This window comes from Labeo rohita, chromosome 12 (genome assembly GCF_022985175.1).
Source record: "Labeo rohita strain BAU-BD-2019 chromosome 12, IGBB_LRoh.1.0, whole genome shotgun sequence".
NCBI classification, from domain to species: domain Eukaryota; kingdom Metazoa; phylum Chordata; class Actinopteri; order Cypriniformes; family Cyprinidae; genus Labeo; species Labeo rohita.
In genome coordinates, this window is record NC_066880.1 from 9,488,102 (window position 1) to 9,512,404 (window position 24,303).

General features: G+C 37.6%; 1 protein-coding gene across 9 annotated transcripts in view; it reads right to left on the reverse strand.

Moving 5' to 3' along the window:
* The window catches only part of rbfox3a (RNA binding fox-1 homolog 3a), a 498,709-nt gene that overhangs the window by 15,363 nt on the left and 459,043 nt on the right, over positions 1 to 24,303 (reverse strand). For 6 of the 9 annotated variants that reach the window (XM_051123725.1, XM_051123720.1, XM_051123719.1 and 3 more), the window contains 7 exons: positions 23,456 to 23,548; positions 21,934 to 21,994; positions 20,417 to 20,470; positions 11,648 to 11,780; positions 11,142 to 11,181; positions 7,611 to 7,675; positions 1,059 to 1,137 (listed from right to left, as the gene is read on the reverse strand). In XM_051123725.1, the coding sequence (XP_050979682.1) occupies positions 1,059 to 1,137; positions 7,611 to 7,675; positions 11,142 to 11,181; positions 11,648 to 11,780; positions 20,417 to 20,470; positions 21,934 to 21,994; positions 23,456 to 23,548 (525 nt within the window). The remainder of the gene's footprint in view (positions 1 to 1,058; positions 1,138 to 7,610; positions 7,676 to 11,141; positions 11,182 to 11,647; positions 11,781 to 20,416; positions 20,471 to 21,933; positions 21,995 to 23,455; positions 23,549 to 24,303) is intronic. The other 3 variants (XM_051123727.1, XM_051123726.1, XM_051123728.1) reach the window with 3 other exon arrangements.

Consider the following 24,303-nt stretch of genomic DNA (forward strand, 5'->3'; position numbering starts at 1 on the left):
TAAAAATAAAATAAAATAAAATAAAAAATAAAATGCCTGCATTTATTTAGTCCAAAGTACAGCAAAAACAGTAATTTTTTAAAACATAATTTTACTGTTTAGAATAACTGCTCTCTAACTGAATATATTTGCAGGGGATCAAAAAAGTTTATCAAAGTTGTCCTAAGAAAGAACAGGTATTGTTTTGGTTATAGAACAACATTGGGGAAACGTTTTGATCCACTTCAAATATTGACTACTGTGTTTTAAAATGTAATTTATACTTGTGATCAAATATAGAAATTATAGGAATAATATTTTTATTTAGCAAGGATACTTTAAATTGATCAAAAGGGATGATAAAGGCATTTATAATGTTACAAAAGCTTTATATTTCAGATAAATGTTGTTCATCTGAACTTTTTATTCATCAAAGAAACCTGAAAAAATTCTACTCAGCTGTTTTTAACATAATAATAATAAAAAATGTTTTTTGAGCACCAAATCAGAATATTAAAATATTTCTGAAGGATCACGTAACTGGAGTAATGATGCTAAAAATTCAGCTTTGAAATCAAAGGAATAAATTACATTTTAACATATATTAAAATAGAAAACAGTTATTTTAAATAGTAAAAATATTTCAAAATGTTACTGTTTTTGCTGTACTTTGGATTAAATAAATGCAGGATTGGTGAGCAGAAAAGATTTTAAAAATGTTACTGTTCAAAAACATTTGACTGGTAGTGTATTATTCAAATGATTTATATATAACGTGTGTATAAATAAAGCTAATTTATGGCTGGTCATTTTGGACCCTGTTTATGATCACATAGAATATTACAGACCTTAGCCACCCCAACTACACATCCTTAGCTCACAGAGCATGCTTCATTCAATTTTGCAATATTTACAATTATTCTATTCATAATTGAATTACATTTAACAGAATGTGCAGTGATATCTTTCACTGTTATTACAGCTGCACTGGACTCTGCCTTCTATGTTGTTGGGGTGCTTAGGTCTGTGTAATGTTAGGGCATGGATGAATGTTTCATGCATCACGTTTCTAGACTCACCATAGTGCCCACGCTGTACGTGGCTGCAGGTCCAATTGTGTGGTGATAAGGGTCTGCTGTTGCATAGACTCTGCCATAGCTAGAGGGAAAGGAAGAAACGGAGAAGGCATTGAAGCTTCGAGAAGATGGTATGCTCCAGTGAACGCTGTTCATTTGAACTAGATCCATTATCACTACACCCTTCCTCTCTCTCTTTCTTTCTGTCTGATAAAAATGCAATCAGTGGCTTGCCATAAATACACAGTATAAAGGTAAGAGTGTGTTAAAAGTGATAGGTGCTCTGTTATTGTTTTGGAGTAAAAGTACAGAGTATTTATCTTATGAGCATGTGGTAAAAGTTATATTGGTCAGAGAGGGACAAGACACTGAAAAAAACACAGCAGAGTAGAAAAGAACAGAAAACGGTAACAGAAATGAAGAACCAATTGGGTCTTTTCTAGAGCTGGGCATTGACACAAATTGCGATTTGATTAGATTCCGATCTAGATTCAATTCACTACCGATTATTTTTTGGATATATATCAAGTACAGTACAGTAATTTTCTTAAGTAAAAAAAATCTCTCAACTAATGCTGCAAAATACACATGAGAGTCAGCTGGCACTACATTATAATATTGGGGGTGAAAACGAACTGATTTCTATACAAATACTAAGTTTACAATTACATAATTATATTTTCAGTCCAATTCATTTTTTGAAATATAAACATTTAAAAGGTGCCTGTCATAAAAACGTGAAAAATTGCACTGAATGTTATATTCCCTATCTAGAGTTCATTTTTCTAGCTAACTAACAAGTTTATAGTCACCGAATATGTTTTTTCTGAGGTAAATGTGACGTTACTGTTATATTGACATCTTTACGCGGTTGAAACATTTATTAAGCAATTACATGAGACAGGATATAGATTTCATTAAGTTGTACTCTCTTTTAACATACCTTCAGATGTTTATTCATCTTTCTTTCGTGCTGAAACTGGTTTTAAATAGGAGGATATGATCAGTTCACATAGGATTCGCCCTGCTACCTCTCTGGAACTGGTAAGTTACAGTTACAGCGATCTCTAGCTTCATTTTAAACAGCGCCAAAATGGCATTTATTGTTTGAATACCAATAAAATGGACATGATTTGAAATCTGAGACTTAGGCCACGTACACACACTCTCAGTTTTTGTTATTGACAACCGCATTTACTTACAGGTGTGAGTTTCGAAATGTCTGTTCTAGCCACAACCTTATTCCTTACGAGTAACCATAGCAAGCATAGCAAAAACTTGCAAAAAGTATTACAACTTTATGACAGACAATAGTCTAATCGTGCCCAGAGTTCATCCATGAAATCATCATTACCCGACAGTAGCTTTTAAATTTGAGTGGAGATCGGAGCATCCATGCACAGAACTGATGGGAAAGAGCTTGACAAATATTGTTGAATACAGTCAACAATATTTGTCAACTTTCAGATGACAAATAGCTAATTTCTCCGTCACTGTAAGTTACCGAAACCACACGTTAAAGCACGAAGCACACGGTAGATGGCGTTTGTGCGGCAGAGCGGGTCTCTCACACTGAATTACATGACAGACAACTAGTTGTCTAGTCCTGTTCTATTCACACAGCGCGTGTGTTCCAAGAATGCGGTTGTGAGTCCTGAAAATTTACAGGTGTGAGTTTGGTTATAGAATACGGTCGTCACACCCGTAAATAACTGTACTCTGTGTGAACGTAACCGTATTAAGGACTCAAATACGGTATTGACAACTGTATTCTGCTGCTGTGTGAATGTGGCCTTTTTAAAAGTTTCATATCAAAAGTAACAAAGCACAAAGCTAATTGCGCTTCGTTGGGTGGGAGGCGGCTACCATGTTCCATTCATTAACGGGCTAGACTAATCGATTCGTGGGATTTAAGAATCGTTTTATAAAAACGAGAATCGATTAAAATCCATATATTTTTATCCAGCCCTAGCTATTCAGTACACATTTACATCCTCATCATTCTTGATAAAATATTAAGCTTACAATTTTAAAAGATGGAAATGATGTTACTAGTCTTTTATTACAAAATCTTGATCTAAAATAATTCCATGACCTTTGTTTGTCATTTTTTATTAGGAAATCTTCTAGGTGTTTATTTTCTTATTCCTCTAATCGAAATGCGGTTATGTAATTGTTTTTCTTATGTTATCAAGATCACTTTCCATGTTATATACTTTATTTTATAAGTTATAATCTCTTTAAATATCAAAAGCCACTTTTAGCATCGTCATCAGGAAGTGACGTAATTTTGGTGGAAAAAACAATAGCACAAAAATCAGCAATTACAGCAATGATTTAATCTACAGAAATATGTATCATCATCATATTAAAAGTTCAAAAGATAAACAAAAAAAATATATGAACTCAGTTTTCATGCTTGTGTAAGCAAGTAAACAATCAAGTTTAAATAATTAAATAAATACATTTTCTATAAATACTTCCTTGACGACACTCGCAAATTCAAACTTTAAAAGTAACAAAGTTATAAAGGCACTGCGGAACAGGAAATACCCAGCAAGGAAAGAGATGTATGGAAAGAGATGTTTGGATTTTGTGTTGCTGTGCGTGTGCATTAAAGAAAGCGAGTGAAGGAGGCAGAGAGTTTATGTTCATAGCTCTCTTTATCCTTTTCATGCTCCTTTGCCCTCTCTTGTTTACCCAGGCTGCACTGTAAAGAGGCACAGAGCTGGTGGTGGCGGCGGCGTTCTCTGACTCTTTTCATTGGTACCGATTTGGAACTAATTCCTCCAAGATGGGCCTTACTTCTCCCTTTATTTATTTATTAACCCCCAACACTTCCCTTCTTCATTTGTTGACTTTCCCTACAAACACACGCTTGCAAATGAGGGCCTGCGGGGAGCAGATAAGGCAGGCCGAGCCGGGTGCCGAGGGCACAGACTGAGAGAGGAGAAAAGAGGAGAGAGGGGGGAAATCCTGGGCCCAGACATGCTATTACATATGGAAATACTATCGGATCTGACCAGGTTTTTGTCGTCCGGGATTATTACAACATCAAAGGTCAGGCCAGCTCAGTGGAGTGAGAGAGCCGAGCCGAGAGGATTTTAACTGCTTGTGACAGACAGTGCAGACGAGGGTGGCTGGGAATCCCCGTAACACTCCAGCCGGCCCGGACTACTTAACCTGCAGCTTAACCGGGCAGCGGAAATGACCCGCTCCAAAGTAAACCTGAATAGCTAGTTCCAGACATATTCAAAAAGAGTGATTTTTCTAATTTAAAATGGTTTCCGTTGCATAATTAAGGGATAGTTCACCTAAAAATGAAAATTCTGTTATCATTTAGTCATCGTCTGTGACTTTCTTTCTTCTGCGGAATGCAAAAGAAGGTTTTACAGTGTAAAAAAAAGAATGAAGATTATTGGAGTGTGTTTTACAAGAAAATACTATTTTGTTTTTTCTGTTTCAAAATTTCATGTTTAATTCAATGTGTTACTTGCTATAGCTTTGTAATTGTTTGTGAAATGAACATTTTCTGAATGAAAACCCTGTGCGTGGTAAATATTCATAACCAAATCTTTCCCAATCTATTTCCATTGTATGAAGACATTTTTTAAAATATCTTCCTTTACGTTCCACAGAATGTTACACAGGTTTGGAACAACATGAGACTAAACTCAAAATAATTCACAAAAGTGTTAACTATCACTTTAAGTGATATTTTTAAAAGGACTGCTATGCAAACTGATAATTCTGTCATCATTCTGTTGCTCCAATCCCATATAACTTTGGGGAACACAAAAGAATGTATTTTGAAAAAATGTCTCAGTGTTTGTTTTTATTCATACAGTGAAAGTCAGTGGGAGCTACTGTTGTTTTGAACTCCACTGATTTTGATTGTAGCAGTTGAAAAATTCTTTTTAATTTTTTCGTGTTCCGCTGAAGAAAGAAGTCATGAGCGAGAGTAAATGATAACAGAATTAATACTCTGTTAAGAGGTGCGTTCAGGAGTCTGTGTTATTTAAACACTTACTCTTAAACCCCTCCGTCATGACATATCAAATTAGAGTGCGAAACGCGGAGCTGGCTTATGTGAAAGCAAGGAGCTGAACGACAAGCGATGCAGAAAGAGGTGGAGAGAGAAAAAGAGAGTTGGAGTGAAAGAGGGGACGCGGGAAGGGGGCTGAAATAAGTGCGGTGGAATGCCAGTCTTGTCACCTGCTCTGATGTGGATCTGTGCTTGGCTCTGATAAATCTTACATTATCTGGGCTCTTCAGGCTGGCAGGCAGGGCCGTGCCTTATCGGCACTGACACGCTCAATCTTGCCTAGATTAAACCAGTGCCTGGCCTGATCCAACCTGACAGGGTCCCCACAGGTCCTGGATAAATTACTGACAACCCTGCACCACCTTCGTCTTCACACACACACACTCAACCCTGTGGCCTGAAGTGAGTAAGCTAAGTGGTTACGGAAATTCAAGTTGAATTCAAGTTTAAAGGGCGAGAGTGTATCAAAGATAGGGAAGCAAAGTCTAAATGATCTAATTTAACCCGGTTTAATAAGAAAGCAGATCTGTAAACTCATACCGGGCTTTTAGAGCTGAGGAAACACTTTTCAGAATGACTTCAGAACTGGAATATAGTTAAAAGTTGCAGTGCATAATGTCCCAATAGGCCTTAAAATACATGGTCTGTTTACCCATAACCACTATCCTTTGAAAGATTAATGTTCTTAATCTTAATTTGTGAAATAAGGAGGTGAGACCCAATGAAGTGGCTTGATAAATTCATTATTTTCCGTACAGTATATTGACAGATTTCCTTTTGAAACAGGGCAGGGTTTTTTTTTTTTATCTAAAAACATGCATAAACATCCTTTAATAATGTGTGAGATAATATATTAAGTAAAATATAATAAAGAAAAAAATTCTTTGTCCATATTCAGATTTTTTTAATCTTACTTTTTAAAACTAGGGCTGTCTTTAAAAAGCAGAATAAAACAATAACAATATCAAATTTGGTAGAAGTGTTAAAAAACATTGTATTAAGCATTAAATATGTCAAGTTAATACGTTAACTTCTTCAGCCCTTTCTCAAGCTAACATGGATAGCTAGTTCCATTCATATTCAAAAAAACGTTATTTTTTCCCTCACCTCTAATGGTTTCGATTAGATAAGTAAGAAATTGTTTACTCTATGATATCTCAGTTAAAACCAAATTTTGTTAGGTACTGCTATTAGATGCCTTCAAATCCAATATTCAGTTGAAATCAAAAGTTTACAGAGTCTCCAAAATATTAATCATTTTACCAAAATAAGAGGGATGTTATTTTTTATGTAGCACTGACCTGAATAAGATATTTCACATAAAAGACGTTTACATATAGTCTACACGAGAAAATAATAGCTGAATTTATAAAAATTACCCCTTTAAAAAGTTTACATACACTTGATTCTTAATACTGTTGCTACCTGAATGATCCACAGCTATGTTTTTTTTGTTTAGTGATAGTTGAGTTCCTTGTTTGTCCTGAACAGTTAAACTACTTGCTGTTTTTCAGAAAAATCCTTCAGGTCCAACGGATTTGATTTCAGCATTTTTGTGTATTTGAACTCTTGCCAACAATGCCTGGATAATTTTGAGTTCCATCTTTTCACACTGAGGACAACTGAGGGACTCATATGCAACTATTACAGAAGGTTCAAACTCTTACTGATGCTTCAGAAGGAAACACAATGCATTAAGAGCCAGGGGGTGAAAACTTTTGTATCTAAAGATCAGGGTAAATTTTACTTAATTTATTTTCTGGGAAACATGTAAGTATCTTCTGTAGCTTCTGAAGGGCAGTACTAAATAAAAAATATATAGGCAAAATAAGAAAAATGTACACATTTTCATTCTGTTCAAAAGTTTACACCCCTGGCTTTTAATGTATCGTTTCTCCTTCTGGAGCATCAGTAAGAGTTTGAACCTTCTGTAATAGTTGCATATGCGTCCCTCAGTTGTCCTCAGTGTAAAAAGATGGATCTCAAAATACAGTCATTGTTGGAAAGGGTTCAAATACACCAAAAATGCTGAAAAACCAAAGAATCTGTGGGACCTAAAGGATTTTCTGAAGAACAGCAGGGAGTTTAACTATTCAGGACAAACAAGGGACTCACTATCACAAAAAAAACCAAAGCAAAAAAAACCGCTGTGGATCATTCAGGTAACAACACAGTATCAAGAATCAAGCATATGCAAACATTTGAAATTTATAAATCCAACTATTGCAAGTTTTTCAGTCTCTTGCAAGCTATATGTAAATGTCTTTAATGTGAAATATCTTATTCAGGTCAGTACTAAATAAAAAAATACAACAAAATGAAAAACGCAAAAGAAAATTAAGAATGTATGGCAGGATTTCTCTGGATTTAAACATTCTTTGAACATCTGGGATAACGTAAGTATAAAAAAAGTAATGCTTACTGGATATTTTAATCAAAAAATCTTACATATTGTGCCTTTAAGCATCAACCAGGTAATAAAAGACAGACAGAAAGCACAGGACTCTTACCTGTCACTGTAGGCCGCTGCAGCTGCTGCGGCTGGTTGGGCATATCTGTATGCTGCATAGCCACCCTGTCAATTACATAAGGGCATCCGTCAGACACATGCACACAGCAGGGCATCGGTGACATGAAATTTTTAGAACCATCTGTCTACAATACAACTGGACCGTTCATACATTAAAGCGTCTTTTTGCAGATCCTAATCCCAAAAGCTCAGTTACACCCTTAAGAGTGCTGCTGAAAAGCCCGTCAATGCTCACTAAAATCAACGCTGAGTGATTTAGGTGGTATTTAGTTTGCCAATACAGCTTTTTGTGAAGCCTTTTTGTTTAATGGGGAATTGTCAGATTGACTGCATTAGCTCTTCATATAGATCTCGGCACAGATGCCTAACAGCCCGAGTCCGAAAGCGAACCATCTGAGCGTCTTCACTTATCTGCGCTGAGTGCAGCAATAGCAGTGCAACCAACGGCTTGTCTTTCCAGTGTGCATCAATCCCATCAATTGAAATGGCAGGGCTGGGCAACTATCGATCAGCATGGTAAGTGGCAATCTGGTATAAACAATTAAAATCAGTCAATGTTTGCTTACTGCGAATGAACCAAATGGAAGATTTGGCTGAAGCTATTGAAGGGGCCTTTTAATTAATGTGGCTGGCCAATACGAGTCTCCTGGCTCGGTGCCCAGGGGAGCGGTCTTGACACACACAACGTGCTCATCCGTGGCTGGAGAACGGCGCAAGACAACACTAAATATTGCTTGTATAAGCATTAGATGACATCTGACAAAGCTATTAATTGCTCCATTCAAGCTCGCTATTAATAGCCGCGTTGTAAGCAGCATCGAATGACATTAGCTGAGATCGTTAGCCGCAGCGTCGTCTGCTGGTCTTCTCCGGCTGATGTTTTGCGGACGCTTACGCTCCAAACATGCCAAGTTTGAAACAACAGGGAATGTATTTGCTGTGAGCGAGCATCTAAGTGGCTGGGGTGTTTATTGAAGTGTCTGCTTTAATGAAACGCAGCTCCGCTCTTTGTTATTTTAGCTCGCTGACATCACTGGTACATTATGTGAATAATCGCGGTGCCAGAGCGTGTGCAGGACTGAGGCGTCGCAGATACAGGACTGCACGCTGAATTATAGATGCTCTCATTTATTTTTCAGCTCGGGATTAATGTCCGATGCTACTCTGCTAAGATCAAATGTTTAGCTAAAAATCAGGTCACAGAAGATTGTGTACATGGATTCTGTAGTTACAGAAGTTACAGCTTTCTAATTCCGGTGGTTTTACCAGCTCACACAGACGGATTTAAAGGGATAGATCAACCACATACGATATTTATGTCATTATTTACTCAGCTTCATGTCATTCCAAACCTGTATGCTGTTTTTTTTGTGGAAAAACATAAATTTTTCATGATTTTGACCATTGCCTGCCATATAAAAAACTCTGTAAAATCTCAAGCTTGACATCATGGCATTCAGTCACAAGTCATTTGAGAACCAGTAAAGTTTAAGTTGAAAAACATCAGTGTTTACATCTTTTCAACACACAAAGAAAAAAATTACACTTTTCATTATATGAAAAAAGGCTGCATTTATTGAATCAAAAATATGTGACCCTGGACTTCAAAACCAGTCATAAGGGTCAAATGTTTGAAAATGATTTGTATATTAAGCATAATAAATAAGCTTTCCATTGATGTATGTTTTGTTAGGATAGGACAAATCTTGGTTGAGATACAACTATTTGAACATTTTGAATCTGAGGGTGCAAAAAAACGAAATATTCAGAAAATCGCCTTTTAAATTTGTCCAAATGAAGTTTTTAGCAATGCTTATATTACTAATCAGAAATTAAGTTTTGATATATTTACGGTAGGAAATTTGCAAAATATCTTTATGAAACATGATACTTACTTAATATCCTTTCGATTTTTGGCATAAAAGAAAAATTGATCATTTTGACCCACACAATGTATTTTTGGCTACCCATGCTACTTAAGACTGGTTTTGTGGTCCAGGGTCACATATAGTAAATATTATAATTTTTTTTTTTTGCAAATTAAAATAACTTTTCTATTCAAATATATTTTATAAAGTAATTTATTCCGGTGATTGCAAAGCTGAATTTTTAGCATCACTACTCCAGTCTTCAGTGTCACATGATCCTTCAGAAATCATTCTAATATGCTGATTTACTGCTCAAGAAACATTTCTTATTATTATCAATTTCTCTCTTTTTGCTCTTTAGCTCAAAATGTTATAAAAAACATTTTTTTTTAAATGTTTTTCAGCATTATTTCTTGAATAGATATGTTTTGTAACATTGTAAATGTATTTACAGACACTTCTGATCAATTTAATGCATCCTGGCTAAATAAAAGCATTACTATTATTATTTTAAATCTTACTGACCCCAGACTTTTGAACGGTAGTGTATATATTGAAAATGAGTCTTAAGGACTGCATTTACAGTGCTCTTTTAGAGCACCTGATTACTATAAACTGTCATTGTATGAGATAAAAACATCAATATAGTAAAAAAACGTATTAAATATTCAGCACACAGGTTTGGAATGACATGAAAGTGAGTAATCTTTTGAACTATTCCTTCATAAGTTATATAAACTTAAGGTTACTCAAAAAGTTGATGTGGCGGTCCACAGAGATGGATTCTGAATTTATTGGCAAGCAAACGCGAGCTACGTGCGTTCGTCGAAATCCGTTCGACTATGAGATCTATCTGGGACTGTAGCCACGAACCTGGCCATGGGTTTGCAAACTTGGCGGCAAACATACTATCGTGCGTGCCAGGTAAAGGCAACGCAGTTACGTCCACGTTCATTTGTCTTGTTTTAGATCTAAATGTTGAATTAATTTCCATTTTTCATGCAGCAAAATAATCCTGGGAAGGGGAGGCACGCTCTCTGATCACCTGACTGACTAATACGCTCTGACGGCCTGTCAAAAACAATAGGGCTCGGGCACAATCTCGGGCTGTAGCGCGAGGCCTTTGGGCTGTATTTTAATGGAAGCTGAGGGAAAGGCGGATCAAACGCGTGCCATAAATTAAAACAAAAACACTGTAACGTCAACTTCATCAACGTGATCCGGCATGATTTTCCTCCCACTTAGAGCAAAACCAAGAGATAAAATGTGGAAGAATGAGACGTTAAGTGCGTAGGGGTGTTCGTTTTTGGTTCATTCCACACTGTACATGTTAGCATCATCATAAAATCCATAGAGATCAACTACTTGCCTTCAAAGGAAGGCAAGCTGGTGGTTGAGCCATGTGTGAATTCATTGTGCCATGTTACGGTATGCACAAGGGACGCCAACGAGGCTTTTAGTACGGCCACCCTAGTGGATTTACACGCGGTGACCTGAGCTGACCCTTGCCCTTATGAAAGATTCAGCACCAGCTGCTCAGGTGAGGCTCAGCGAACGTGAGCGCCATGTCCTCAACATTACATTCAACCCATCCTACGTTTACAGAAGCAGCACAGGAATGGAGGAAAACAAAAAATACTCACATAGATCTCAGCACCGTAGAAGCCATCTTGGTAAACCACACTGCGAAAACACAACAAAAAAAATAACAAAACACAATACATCAGTGCCGAACATCCATAGAGTTTCTTCGCGCTGTATAGAAAATAAATTATGCAGCGATGCATTCATTCGGCGGACAAAACAATGCACTCCAGACTGTGAGGACGGGAAAAATATTGAGCAGATTGGGAAAGACGGCCATTTTCTGTGCTTAGAGAAAAACAATGTTGCTTTATAATGGGCTTTGCTCTGTCTTGTCACTGGGGAAAACCGGTAGGGCTCGCCATTAGAGTGTAACGCACTTTATAGCCATCAAGCGGTCATGTTGCAGGTTAAGGCGGTAGCACATATAATGCGAAAATGGCCCTTTGATAACAGCGCTTTTAAGTGCTGAATTTTACCTAATAACGGCCTCAGGCTCTAACGGAAACAAAGCGGGCCATTCGCAGGTACTGTTTGTGTATGTTTTGGGTGAAGGGTTACTCACGCTCCGTAAGCAGGAATGGGAGGGGGTGGAGGCACGGCGCGGAACGTGTTGTAGACGGCACGACCTCTGCCTCTCAAGTGGGCGCCCCTGTAAGCCACCGTCGCCCCTGTGGTCGGATAGGGGAAGCCTGTCACTGGAAGAAAAGGAGAGAAGAAAGAAGGTGACATAAGCTTTTGCTTCTAAGAGGCGCACCTGTCACCACCAATCAGCTTTTAGTCGGTAGTGTGACAACGCACTGTCATCCTAAAATGTGATGCTTTAAAACAACTCCGACGGATGTCAAACGGTGCGTCATGTTGGCACAACACATCAAGCATGGCAGCATGATACAGCCAGTGATTCTCAACCGGTTTTGCTTCAAGACCCAGATTTGTGGCATCCTGATACAGTTAAAAGGGTTTATCCTACAGGTAAAACAAATGTCTTTCAAAATCAAATGGTGATATTTGTTAAAAGTGCACTATTGAATTCTGAGATCTGTGGTTGAAACTTAAAATTGCGAGTTACTTGGAGGATAGATAATATGAAAAGCTGTTAATATGTTTCATGTTATAGCAGATAATTGATAATAAATATAGAAATTACATTAAAATATTAAAATTAATATATTAAATAAAAAAAAAAAATAATATAACACTATATTAAAAATATTACAATAAATATATTTAGTTAATATTAATATAAAAGAAATTAAAAATATGGATACTTGTGGATAAGCTGATTATACTAATATTAAATGTCTGGCTGATATGATAAGCCGATAATTATTTTCATGTTAATAGATAATTGAAAAAAAATTGAATATTAAATTAACATCTTTAAAATTATTTTAAAATAATACACATGTATTTTTTAAACAAATATATTAAATGCTAACAAATTAAATAAATATTAAAATATATGAAAAAAATATATTCTGGGCTTACTGCCAACATCTGTGGCTGGAAAATAAAATTGCAAGTTACTTGAGTCACCAATATTACATTTCTGGCTGATGCGATAATTATTTGAAGCTAATAATTATTTTCACGTTAATGACAGATAATTAAAAAATGATTGATATTAAAATAATATTAAAATAAATATTAAATTAACATATTTAAAATTATATTAAAATAATAAAAAAGCATTTGTAAAATAAATATATTAAATTAATTACAAATTAAGTAAATATTAAAATATATGACAAATATGAATTTCTGGGGTTACTTGCAACATTTGTGGCTGGAAAATAAATTTGCAAGTTACTTGTGGATCAACTGATTTATCGATATTAAAATTATTATGGCTGATATAATAAGCTGAAAACTGTTTCATGTTAATGACAGATAATTGAAAAATGTATATTCAAAAAAATTAAAATAAATAAATTAACATATTTCAAACTAAATAATAAAATAATATTTCATTTAAATAAACATATTAAATTAATACAAAAAATAAATATGATGGATAAATAAAAAAATAAAATAAATAATAATAATAATAATAAAAAAACATGAATATACATTTCTGTGCCATTGCTTTATCATGAAGAATTAAAATAGAGGATAAACAACACAGGCCCAACAATATGCAAAATTCTTAAAAATAATCCACCCCAAATGAGAAGCACTGCACTAAACTAAAATTTCCAGTCTTTCCCAACTGAATATTCAGCATTAATCTGAGCGCTTGGAGAATGAAACGGTAAGGCATCCCTGTCTGGGGAAGCCTCTCTATTGTGGTTATCTCTGAAACCTTGAGCGTAGGGTGTGTGAGAGTGTGTCTGGCTGCTCTCCCGCTCTGGAGGGGTGTGTGCGAGGCAGGGGAGATGGTAGGTTGTTGTAGGTGAGACACAAGGTGCTGGCACGCGGGGCTGAAAGAGCAGATGGAGAGGATTGTTTGGAGATGCAATCACAGGCTGGCGCCATCCCTCATCTCTCTCCCCCCACACACTTCCCCAGCCTCACGCCACCACCACTGGGGCCAGACCCAGCCTGGAGGAGAGCAGGGACAACTCAGGGTCAAGACTGGGAGAGGTGGCGGAGAGTTAAAAGAGAGAGAGAGCCAGGCTTTATGCATGTTAAGGAAACATACACGGATGTGAAAGTGAAACAGACAGAATGAAACTTGAAACAGCGTGTGGAACAATAAATAGGTGAAAACATGTCCAGGTCACATTTCACACAGTCTCGGCCACAGATGCCCACAGACTGCCCGCAATCCATTAGATGGATATGGCACATAAAAATGGAAAGCTGTTTCTCAATCTTAGCAGCTCTAATCTGATGATTTTAAGTATACACACCTTTTTTTTAAGCAGTCTACATTTTAGACGACATTTGTTGTTACCTGAATGATCCACAGCTGTGTTTTTTTGTTTAGTGATAGTTGTTCATGAGTCCCTTGTTTGCCCTGAACAGTTAAACTGCCCGCTTTTCTTCAGAAAACCCTTCAGGTCCTACAAATTCTTTGGTTTTTCAGCATTTTTGTGCATTTAAACCCTTTCCAACAATGACTGTATGATTTTGAGATCAATCTTTGGACAGTTTCAAATGCTCACTGATGCTCCAGAAGGAAAAACTATGCATTAAGAGCCGGGGGTGAAAACTTTTGAACAGAATGAAGATGTGTACATCTTTCTTATTTTGCCTAAATTTCATATTTTTTTCATTTAGTACTGTGCTTCAGAAGCTATAGAAGATACTTACATGTTTTCCAGAAGACAAAATAAAATAAAATTTACCCTGGTTTTCAAAAGTCCCCCCCCCCCCCAGCTTTTAATACATTGTGTTTTGGAGCATCAGTGACAGTTTGAACCTTCTGGAATAGTTGCTTACAAGTCCCTCAGTTGTCCTCAGTGTGAAAGGATGGATCTCAAAATAATACAGTCACTGTTGGAAAGAGTTCAAATACACAAAAACGCTGAAAATCCAAAGAATTTGTGGGACCAGAAGAACAGTGGGCAGTTTAACTGTTCAGGACAAACAAGGATTCACAAACAACTGTCACTAAACAAAAAAAACCCAAAAAAAACCTAGCTCTGGATCATTAAGGTAACAACACAGTATTAAGAATCAAGTGTATGTAAACTTTTGAACGGGGTAATTTTTATAAATTCAACTATTATTTTCTCTTGTGGACTACATGTAAACATCTTTTATGTGAAATTCAGGTCAGTACTAAACTTTTTCAGTTCATTATTAAACAAAAAGTGACATTTTTTATAATCCCTCTTATTTTGGTACGATATTTAACATTTTTGCAGATTCTGCAAGGTGTATGTAAACTTTTGACCTCAACTGTATATAAATATGTGCATACATGTAAATGCTATATTAGTGAATTTAAGGATGACAGCATTATAATGCATGAAAAGTATGAAAAACGGCTATTGATTTGGAGATCTGAGAGTGTAAAATTCACCCAAATAATATGAAACTAAGACAACGAAACATTAGAAAAACATATTTGAGAATTATAGAAAAACCTACAGTACACAACAAAAGAGAACATTGGGAAAATGAGTTAAAGAGTAAAAAAGTGAAAACAAAAGCATGTTACACCCAAGCCTCTCTTTAACCTTCACTGAGCATGGCTGTGATAAGTCAATGACAGCGCCATAATTACCCATAGTACTGTGCAAGCAAAACACAGCCCAACAGTGCGGCCCACAAAGCTCTCCTGCTCATTTATGCACCGATGACACTATCGCTGTCTATCCTGCGTCTCAGAGGAGCAGGACAGCCCTCTTCAGTTATTTCATGTCCCCAAACAGAACCTGCGCCTCCTCCTGATCATTACTGTACAGACATCAGCCAAGCAGCACTCAGTTAATAGTCAATATGTGTCAAAGTTACCACTTTTAATGAGGTCAGCTGGGTTTATTTCGAGCACATATATGTACATCTATATATTTAGCACACTGCCTTGGTGTAAAGACTTTTTCGATTCACATTCAGCAAACTTTTGGCCCTGGGGTTCGCAAGTACTGGTATAATTTCCCTTTGACTCCGGTATCTCCTCTCAGACAAACAAACAAACGATAAAACCTCTTGTATGCGACACACCAATCAGCGGCGCAGAGGTACGGCGCAGCCCTTCATCAGAAGTAGAAGAAAGACAGATGGCTGAAGGTAAGGCGTTTGCTCTTTCGTTTTGATATAGCACAGAGCCGCTGACATTTTAATTTGTCCCTTTTAAGCTATAGAGTCGGTGTTAATATGCCAAACAGTGGTCGTCTCTGATATATGCCAGGCCATGGTCAATTTATCCCGAATTCCAGTCATGGCCAATGCTCTTATATTTTCTTTGATTTTGCGTGTGTACATTATGTGTGCCATGACGTACATAAATGTAATCTCATAATGAGCTATGGGTCTGCACGCAGCACCGATTCAATAATAAGCCATAAATCATTCCAGCCAGTTATGACACTCCATAAAGCCTACGAAACACACAACGGCAAAAGTGTACGTGAGCATAAATCCTTGTAGCCCTCGTGCGCTCCTGTTATTTCAACACAAGAGAAGGTGGAGAGGGTCGAAACCTTTTTTACATCTACAGTTTAAACAGATAAGGGCGCTGACACACTCCTGCATCTATCTAAGTTTCCACAGGGGTATCTCTACCGCTGGAAAACGTCCCGTTGGGCTGTTTGGATGAAGGTGTGGGGGCAATTACATCCCCTACCCCTTTGGGACTCTTTCATTTACTGCAAGACTGGCTCCTTTAATACGGTGCGGCTGGAAATCGCCGGGTGAGGGCCTCTCTCAGACTGCGTGCTATTGTGAAACGTCTTTAGATAATCAGACCACCGATAAACCCATATCATGAGGAAAATTACACCATTGCTAGATTAAAGGGAGTTTTTTTTCCTCCCCCCCGATACTTCTAATATTGTAATTAGACTGCTTAATTTCAATTATGGATCTATTTGAGTGGTTTTGTAATTGAAAAAGCACAAAATGCCCACAATACACTCCAGCTCTTTTAAAGGAGTGCACACACATAGGTGCACCATTAAATGCTTTAATACCCCAAACACACTCAAATACACAAGTATGCAACAAAGATGTAAATGCTTGAACATACATAAAAGGGACAGTTCGTCCCAAAATTAAAATTCTGTCATTAATTACTCACACTCTAGTTGTTCCAAACCAGTAAGACCTTTGTTCATCTTCAAAACACAAATTAAGATATTTTTGATGAAATCCGAAAACTTTCGGACCATGCACAGACAGCAACGTAACTACAAAAATAACCTTACTCTATGAGGTCTTCTCCTCTGGGTCCATCTCCACCACTATAAAGCTGTTATTTTTGTTTCCTTTGCACATAAAAAGTATTCTCGTAGCTTCATAACATTACAGTTGAAACACTGATGTCACATTGACTATTTTTACTATGTCCTTACTAACTTTCTGGGCCTGGGAAACGTTTTAGTTGTGTTGCTGTCTATCCAGGGTTAGAAAGCTCTCGGATCTCATCAAAAATATCTTCATTTGTGTTCCAAAGATGAACGAAGGTCTTACAGATTTGGAATGACATGAGGGTGAGTAATTAATGACAGAATTTTCATTTGTGGATGAACTATCCCTTCAATACTTGTATACTTCAGGTTGTTGTGTAGTTGAGGTAATAAACCTAGGGGGCACTAAAGCAAGCACCTTCTCAGAGAAACATAAAAGCTTAAAAAAAACAACACTCATGGGGTATTACATATGTATTTTATGCTGTAGGATAAAACATGAAAATATCTTGAGCTTGTGTCAACCATAGACCCCATTTAAAGGAGAAACAATTCCAGAACAAAAATTTACAGATAATGTACTGACGCCCCTTTGTCATCCAAGACGTTCATGTCTTTCTTTCTTCGGTCGTAAAGAAATTATGTTTTTTGAGGAAAACATTTTACGATTCCATTCCATATAATGGACTTCTATGGTGCCCCGAGTTTGCGCTTGCAAAATGTAGTTTAAATGCCGCTTCAAAGAGCTCTAAACGATCCCAGCCGATGAAGAAGGGTCTTATCTAAAAAAATTATATTCTTTTTAACCTCAAATGCTCGTCTTGTCTGTTTCTGCGTCAACTCTGTGTATTCGACAAACTCCCATCTCATTTTCTTCTCCAACTTAACAATTGTCCTACATCGCTGTTTTACGTTTTTTTGTAAAGGGCGTTTGATCTTCTTTGCATGTTCACTTTGTAAACACTTGGTCGGTACCTCTGCAGCAATGTAGGATGGTTTTTGAAGTTGGAGGAGAAAATGAGATAGGAGTTTGTTGACCTACCCTAACTGTCATCAACACAGAGTTGATGCAGAGCTAGAGAAGAAGAGAATTTGAGGTTAAAAAGTATAGAAATTGTCAAATTTTAGAAAATAACCAATTGTGTTGCTTGATAAAACCCTCATTACTCAGCTGGGATCACTTGGAGCCTTTTGAAGCTGCATTTAAACTACATTTTGGAAGTTCAAACTCAGGGCACCATAGAAGTCCTCTTTATGGAGAGAAATCCTGAAATATTTTCCACAAAAAACATAATTTCTTCACGACTGATGAAAGAAAGACATGAACATCTTGGATGATAAGGGGGTGAGTAAATTATCTGCAAAGTTCTGTTCTGGAAGTGAACTTCTCCTTTAAGGCACACTATTAAACTAGGTGTGTTGTACTTAGAAAATATTGTCAATTTACCCAACTCAAACTGATTCTCAAAGCTCTGCCATGATAGTAGCACAGTCTAAACGTAGAAGACAACAGCTAGCTATTGCCCGCTACAGCTCCCTCTCGTGGCAACACTGAGAATGCAGTTGAAATGTGTTGAAATGAAATTGTCTGGGTTCACGTACTTATGCACAGTAGATAGTAGACATGGCCTGGAACCAACTATTTTATCATCTTTATTTAAAACATTAAATTCTTGCTCTCCACTTTGCATTTTAATCCTATTGGACGTGTTAGTCTCAACATGCTGCCATGGACCGAATTCACTGGCTGAGAGAGCTGTCAATCAATCAGTATTATGTTTTCCGCGCCCTTCGTGCATGTGCTGCCCGTATGGATTGAGTGAGGTAGGAAAAACGACCCCAAGATTACACAATTAAGTTTCCAGTGCACGGTTAGCGCCTTAGCCTCGCGTCTGCATCTCTAATTTGGCTTTGGCTACCGAGTGCTAGTTAAGAGCCTGAGGGAGAGAGAGAGACTGAGGGAAGACGAGAGACGAAAGATATTGAGATTTAAAGATAGAGTGAGTGAGTAAGAAAAGGGCAGATGGAAAACACCCCAGGCTTAGATGAAGAGAGAAATAGAATTAGCGATATATGTTGAGAGAAGGCTGTGAAAAGCTAGAGGAGTGGAGAAATGAGAGCCAGGGAGGGAGTCTTGCAGGGAAGAGAGAAGCCTGACTTCCCTGGAAGAGGTTAAAAGCAGGCAGTCGGCGGCCCTCATCAGTCATTCTCCTGAATGGGATTTGAGGACAATAAACCTGTAGCACCCGGACGAATGGAGACGGAGTGCGCTGTCAGCAGCGCACGATTTATGGTGCCCAATTCCGCTGATCTCCCGCACAGAAACTCGGACTGATAAACAGTGATTAATCACCTTTACATCCGATTTCAGCGCCGCCCCCTCCCCCAACAAAGTACATTAAATGCAGTCATAATTATTTCACGTGAAAGCTTCCCTCTTTTTTGAACGCTGGGAGGGGAACGAGGGGCAACACGTGGGCGTCCGGTTCGGCCACGTGGGGAAGCTTCCTTATTTAGTAAGCCAAATCTATATCTTATTTCCATTTTGTCGCCTCTCCACCGGTTGCCCCAGGGGAACAGAGGAGGCATATGGTGTCGTTTAGGCTTGGCGAACTTTAGAGGCATGTTAAGACGACTTGAAAAATTAGCATCCAATAAATCAAGCCACGCCGGCTCCCCGAGCCAAGCCGCCGAAGTGCCGGACCACGGTAAATCTGATTTGATGGGATGTTTTGGAAAGGTGGATGTTCACATGGAAGGCATGGAGGTGTATTTGTTACGATTAGAGAGGGAATCACATGCATGTTCCAGAGCATACTTAGGGGTCAAAGCATGCATAAACATTTTACACACACCGGATTGCTTAGCGTATTTGCATTTTTACACACGCTACATATGCATATCGCACGCATCTGATTCGTGTAACGGCTATGTTGGATTGTGCGTTTATGCATGCCAGAACCAAGGGAGGGAGGGAGGGAGGAAAGGGAGGGGGGAAAAGTCAGATAAAAATGATAAACGACTGCTTTCTGTCACCGATGGTTATTTAGAGTTTTGCTGTAAAGCTGTCCCGAAATGAACAGATTTTAGTCTAATGAGCAAAAAGGCAGGCCGTTAAAGAGCTGCTATGTGCTCAGCACTTCTTCCAAATGAAATACTGTAATACCGTTTCCCCCTCATTAGGATGCAAAGGGCTCAAAGAACTCAGGGCAATAAAGAAATCAAAGACCGAGAGGGCAAACAACAGCATGAAAAAGACAACAAGTCAGTCAAACAAAGATCCGCGGTTCAGAAAACAGTCCGTACCACTGTTTCATCTCAGTGGGAAATGATGGCCTGGCTGATTATCGCATTGTTAAATGCGCCGCGCGGGATGGGAGAACCGAGCCGCGGTTTGAAATCATTTCTTAAGTGTCTTTCTGAAGCGCCTGTGTCTGAATTTGATCTAGAAATCAAAGCACATCTGACGAACAGTGAATCAAAGTAAGTATCCGAGCGGGGCCCTGTGACCACAACACTCAAATGCAGTTTACCTGCATAAAATTCAGGACCATAGACAGCTCCCACCACTGGATTCAGCTTCCAGCCTGTAGAGGAATACACAGGGGAAGAGAGAATTAGCTGCGAATGCTTATCGCCTTGACCTGTGGAGTGTTTGATTCTCGATCTTTCGCCGATTAATTCAAGCCACTGGCGGGAATTTGAAAAGAAACAGCAGAGAACAAAAGAAAAGGGGGAGGAGGGAGAGGAGGAGATGCGATATGACGGGAAAATATTTAAGGCGACATTAAGTTGAAGGAGTTAGGGGGCGGCAATATCGGGCCATTCGGAGGAGTGCGAGCGATATAGGATGCGAAAGGGAGAGGGAGAATGAGAGACAGAGAGCAAGAGAGTAGTGAGTGCTGTCCGGTGTGCTGTCAGTGATAGATGGGGGCTGTAAAATAGCCTCCTCTCACTCCCCATTGGCTGTGACTGAAGTAGAGCTGGGGGGTCTACACTGCTGCTGATATATTTGATTCTTTTATTCCCCCTCTCTGTCTCGCTCTCTCCATTGCAGTCTGAGGAAATGAGCATCAGCGGAAGAGATCGGGACCCCACCAAGACCCCTGCGCTGAATGAGCCACCTCTCTACCCTGATCCCTATCAGCTAAGCTCTCCCCCCTGGAGCTCCCGAAAAGCATAAGGAGAGCTGTAGAGGAAGAAATCACTCTTTACATTAAGCCGGTTTTTAGTGGGAAAGAAAGTGGGCATTATATCATTCATATGTAAGTGACGACAGCCCTAAAAAGAATTTGGGAACTTTAAACTGCACTAAATAACAAAATATTAAACCAAGTGGAATTTCCTTTAAAGAATTTCACAAAGAATTTTTTTTTATATAATTATTTATAAATTTAACTGAGTAATTAACAAATCAAGTGTGTGTAATTATTACGTATATGGAAATACAAACACATCATGTATATATTTAAGAAATATTTACAAGTTTATGTATTAATGTATATTTTTATATAATATCTATTATATATAAATAAAACATTCTGCACATAAATAACACATTTCTCTTAAATATATACATTAATTTGTGTGTATTTATATATACATACTAATTACACATAGTACACACACATATATTAGGCAAACTCAAACTTTTATTTTGTATGTGATTAATCGCAATTAATCATTTGACAGCCTTACTTGTAATCTTATATAGATTACAAGTATCAAACAAAACATTTAACAAAAAAAAAAATAAAGGTACAAAAAATAAAATAAAAAACCCTGAATTTTATTAAATTATTTCTACAATAATAAAGCGTGTTTAAAATCAATTAAAAAACAATTATATTTTTATATAATTATTTAAAAAATACATAATTGGGTTTTAAATTATTTTTTAAACATTAGAAATATTGGTTAGGTTTTTTTTTGGAACAGTTTCTTTTTGTGCATTTGTTGCTTGGTTTGATAATGAAATTTATACATTTTAAGTATAAAATTACATTTGGAGCCACTGAATGTTTCTACAGTGAAAAACAAAAGCTCTTACCGTTTGTATATGGGTTGGCCACTTTTTTGTTTGTCATTACTCGTGCCGTTGCATTATTTACCTGTAAAGAAAAAGCAGATATGAGAAACAAAACCCAAATCACAACACATAAAGAATACAGGCGTATATGCCGCAAGCATGAGTGTGACAAAAATCTGGTTCATGCTTTTCTGCAAAGTAAAAAAAAACAACATTCACATGCTCTAATTACTAGTTGAAAAATTATGAGATGCTAAAAATGAAAGCGATCCATCAAGCTCTGATCTTCTGTTTTCCTGCTGGATGTAGGATCTAATCCAGGCTGTTTGCAGAAGAGCTGGATGATGACATCTGGTTCAACATGGAATGAAACAGAGCAACTCTGGAAATGGGCTTTAATGAAACCCAGAGTATATTGGAATTCCCCACTAGCCAAGCTGAGGGAGCTTCCTTGAGGCCTTCTCCGCAATTTAATCTGCCACATTGTCTAGACACTTCTACATATTCCCAGACACTACAACCCTGAGGCGCCGACTTCATGAGCACTATATTTAACCTCAGGAAGGAGGAGCCATATTGTACAAGCTCTTCTGGTTACATGTAACACAAAATCACCGGCTGGTTTATTTCCACTTTCACTGAAAATGTACTTTTTAGTGGGATTTGAGTTACACAAAACCATTGTTGTCAGATTATTAACATATAATCTTCAAAGAGCTCTTGGCCTTTACCATTCAAGTAAATAGCATGCCAAAAAAACAGCTGCTCAGGGATGTTACCAAGATGGCCACTGAATGAACCGACTTGCCTTAAAGGGACTTTAGGAACACACAGCGAGGCCAAGCAGCTTGTTGGGAGGCGCCGAAGGAATTTAAACATGGCCGCTGGCAACAGAAGCCATGTTAGTATTTCACCCTCATGTTAATTAGCGTTAATAGCTTTCCGTTCCACAGGGCCCAGAGGTCATTTAGCTTGAGGAAACAACTGGCCTCGACTCTCCCTTGATATATAGGTCTAGGTATTGTTTGTGCATTACATGAATTATCTTAATTGTCCTATAGAAAATCTTAATAGCCCTTCGGAGAAAAAAAGAGAGAGAGAAAAAGAGACTGTGTCCTCAAGACATGTGAAAGAAGAAATAAAGCTCGGCTGTTTGGGATAAACAAGTTATGCTGACAGGCCTTTGATATTTTGAGATGAAAATAAAATGTATATTTTTAGAGATGAAGCATTGGTTAATACACACTGTAAGTGATGATGAAAAGTTCAAAAGCTTCTTTAAATACAGTTGCACATGAACATCAAAGCAAAAAGCTAAAAATCTGATGGCATGCACATCAAACGCACGTACACAATAATTCTCACATTTGTCAAAAGTAATATTTATCCACAAAACCAAAGACACATGAAACATGCAGCATGCACACAACAAGTGAGCGTTTGGGATGCAATGCAATGCGCGTTCCATTAAACCGACAGTGCTTATGTTCTCATGGGACGGGGATGGTGGGGTGATGATACTGTAGTTAGATTAGGAAAGCACCTCAATTTTGCGTCCCTCTACGATTGTACCGTTTAATTTCTCCCGTGCACGGTCTGCGTCTGCGCTTGTTTCAAAAGTTACAAAACCAAAACCCTGAGATGATGTGATCATAGAGGATTCCCAATAGAAGATGAAGGGTGGTTGAAGATTTTTGAATGGGAAACAAATATAGTGAGCGTGAAAAGAAGAAAGAGGAAGAAAGAGAAAAAGGTCACAGTCAGCAAGGTTGCAACTTCTATGCATTAGTAAAAGGTGAAATTAGGATTTAGGGTAGGGCTGCATGAAAATGGTTAAACGGTTAATAACTAGTATTTATTTATTTATTTAATCAGAATTAATGCAATTTTACAAAATGTCAACTTGCATAGTTTGCTTGCAGATTTAGTCGCAGCAAACAAAGTCAGACTGGTTGTATAACACTTACGGTTGAGGTCAAAAGTTTACATCCCCCTTTCAGAATCCGCAAAATGTTAATTATTTTTACCAAATGCATGTTAATGTTTATTTAGTACTGACCTGAATAAGATATTTCACATGAAAGATGTTCACACATAGTCCACAAGAAAAAACAACAGCTGAATTTTAAAAGAATGACTCCGTTCAAAAGTTTACATCCCCTTTGATTCTTAATACGGTTTTCTTACCTGAATGATCCACAGCTGTTTTTTTGTTTAGTGATAGTTGTTCATGAGTCCCTTGTTTGTTCTGAACAGTTAAACTGCCTGCTGTTCTTCAGAAAAATCCTTCAGGTTCCACAAATTCTTTGGTTTTCCAGAATTTTTATGTATTTGAACCCTTTCCAACAATGACTGTATTTTTTGAGATTTTGAGATCCATTTTTTTCACAC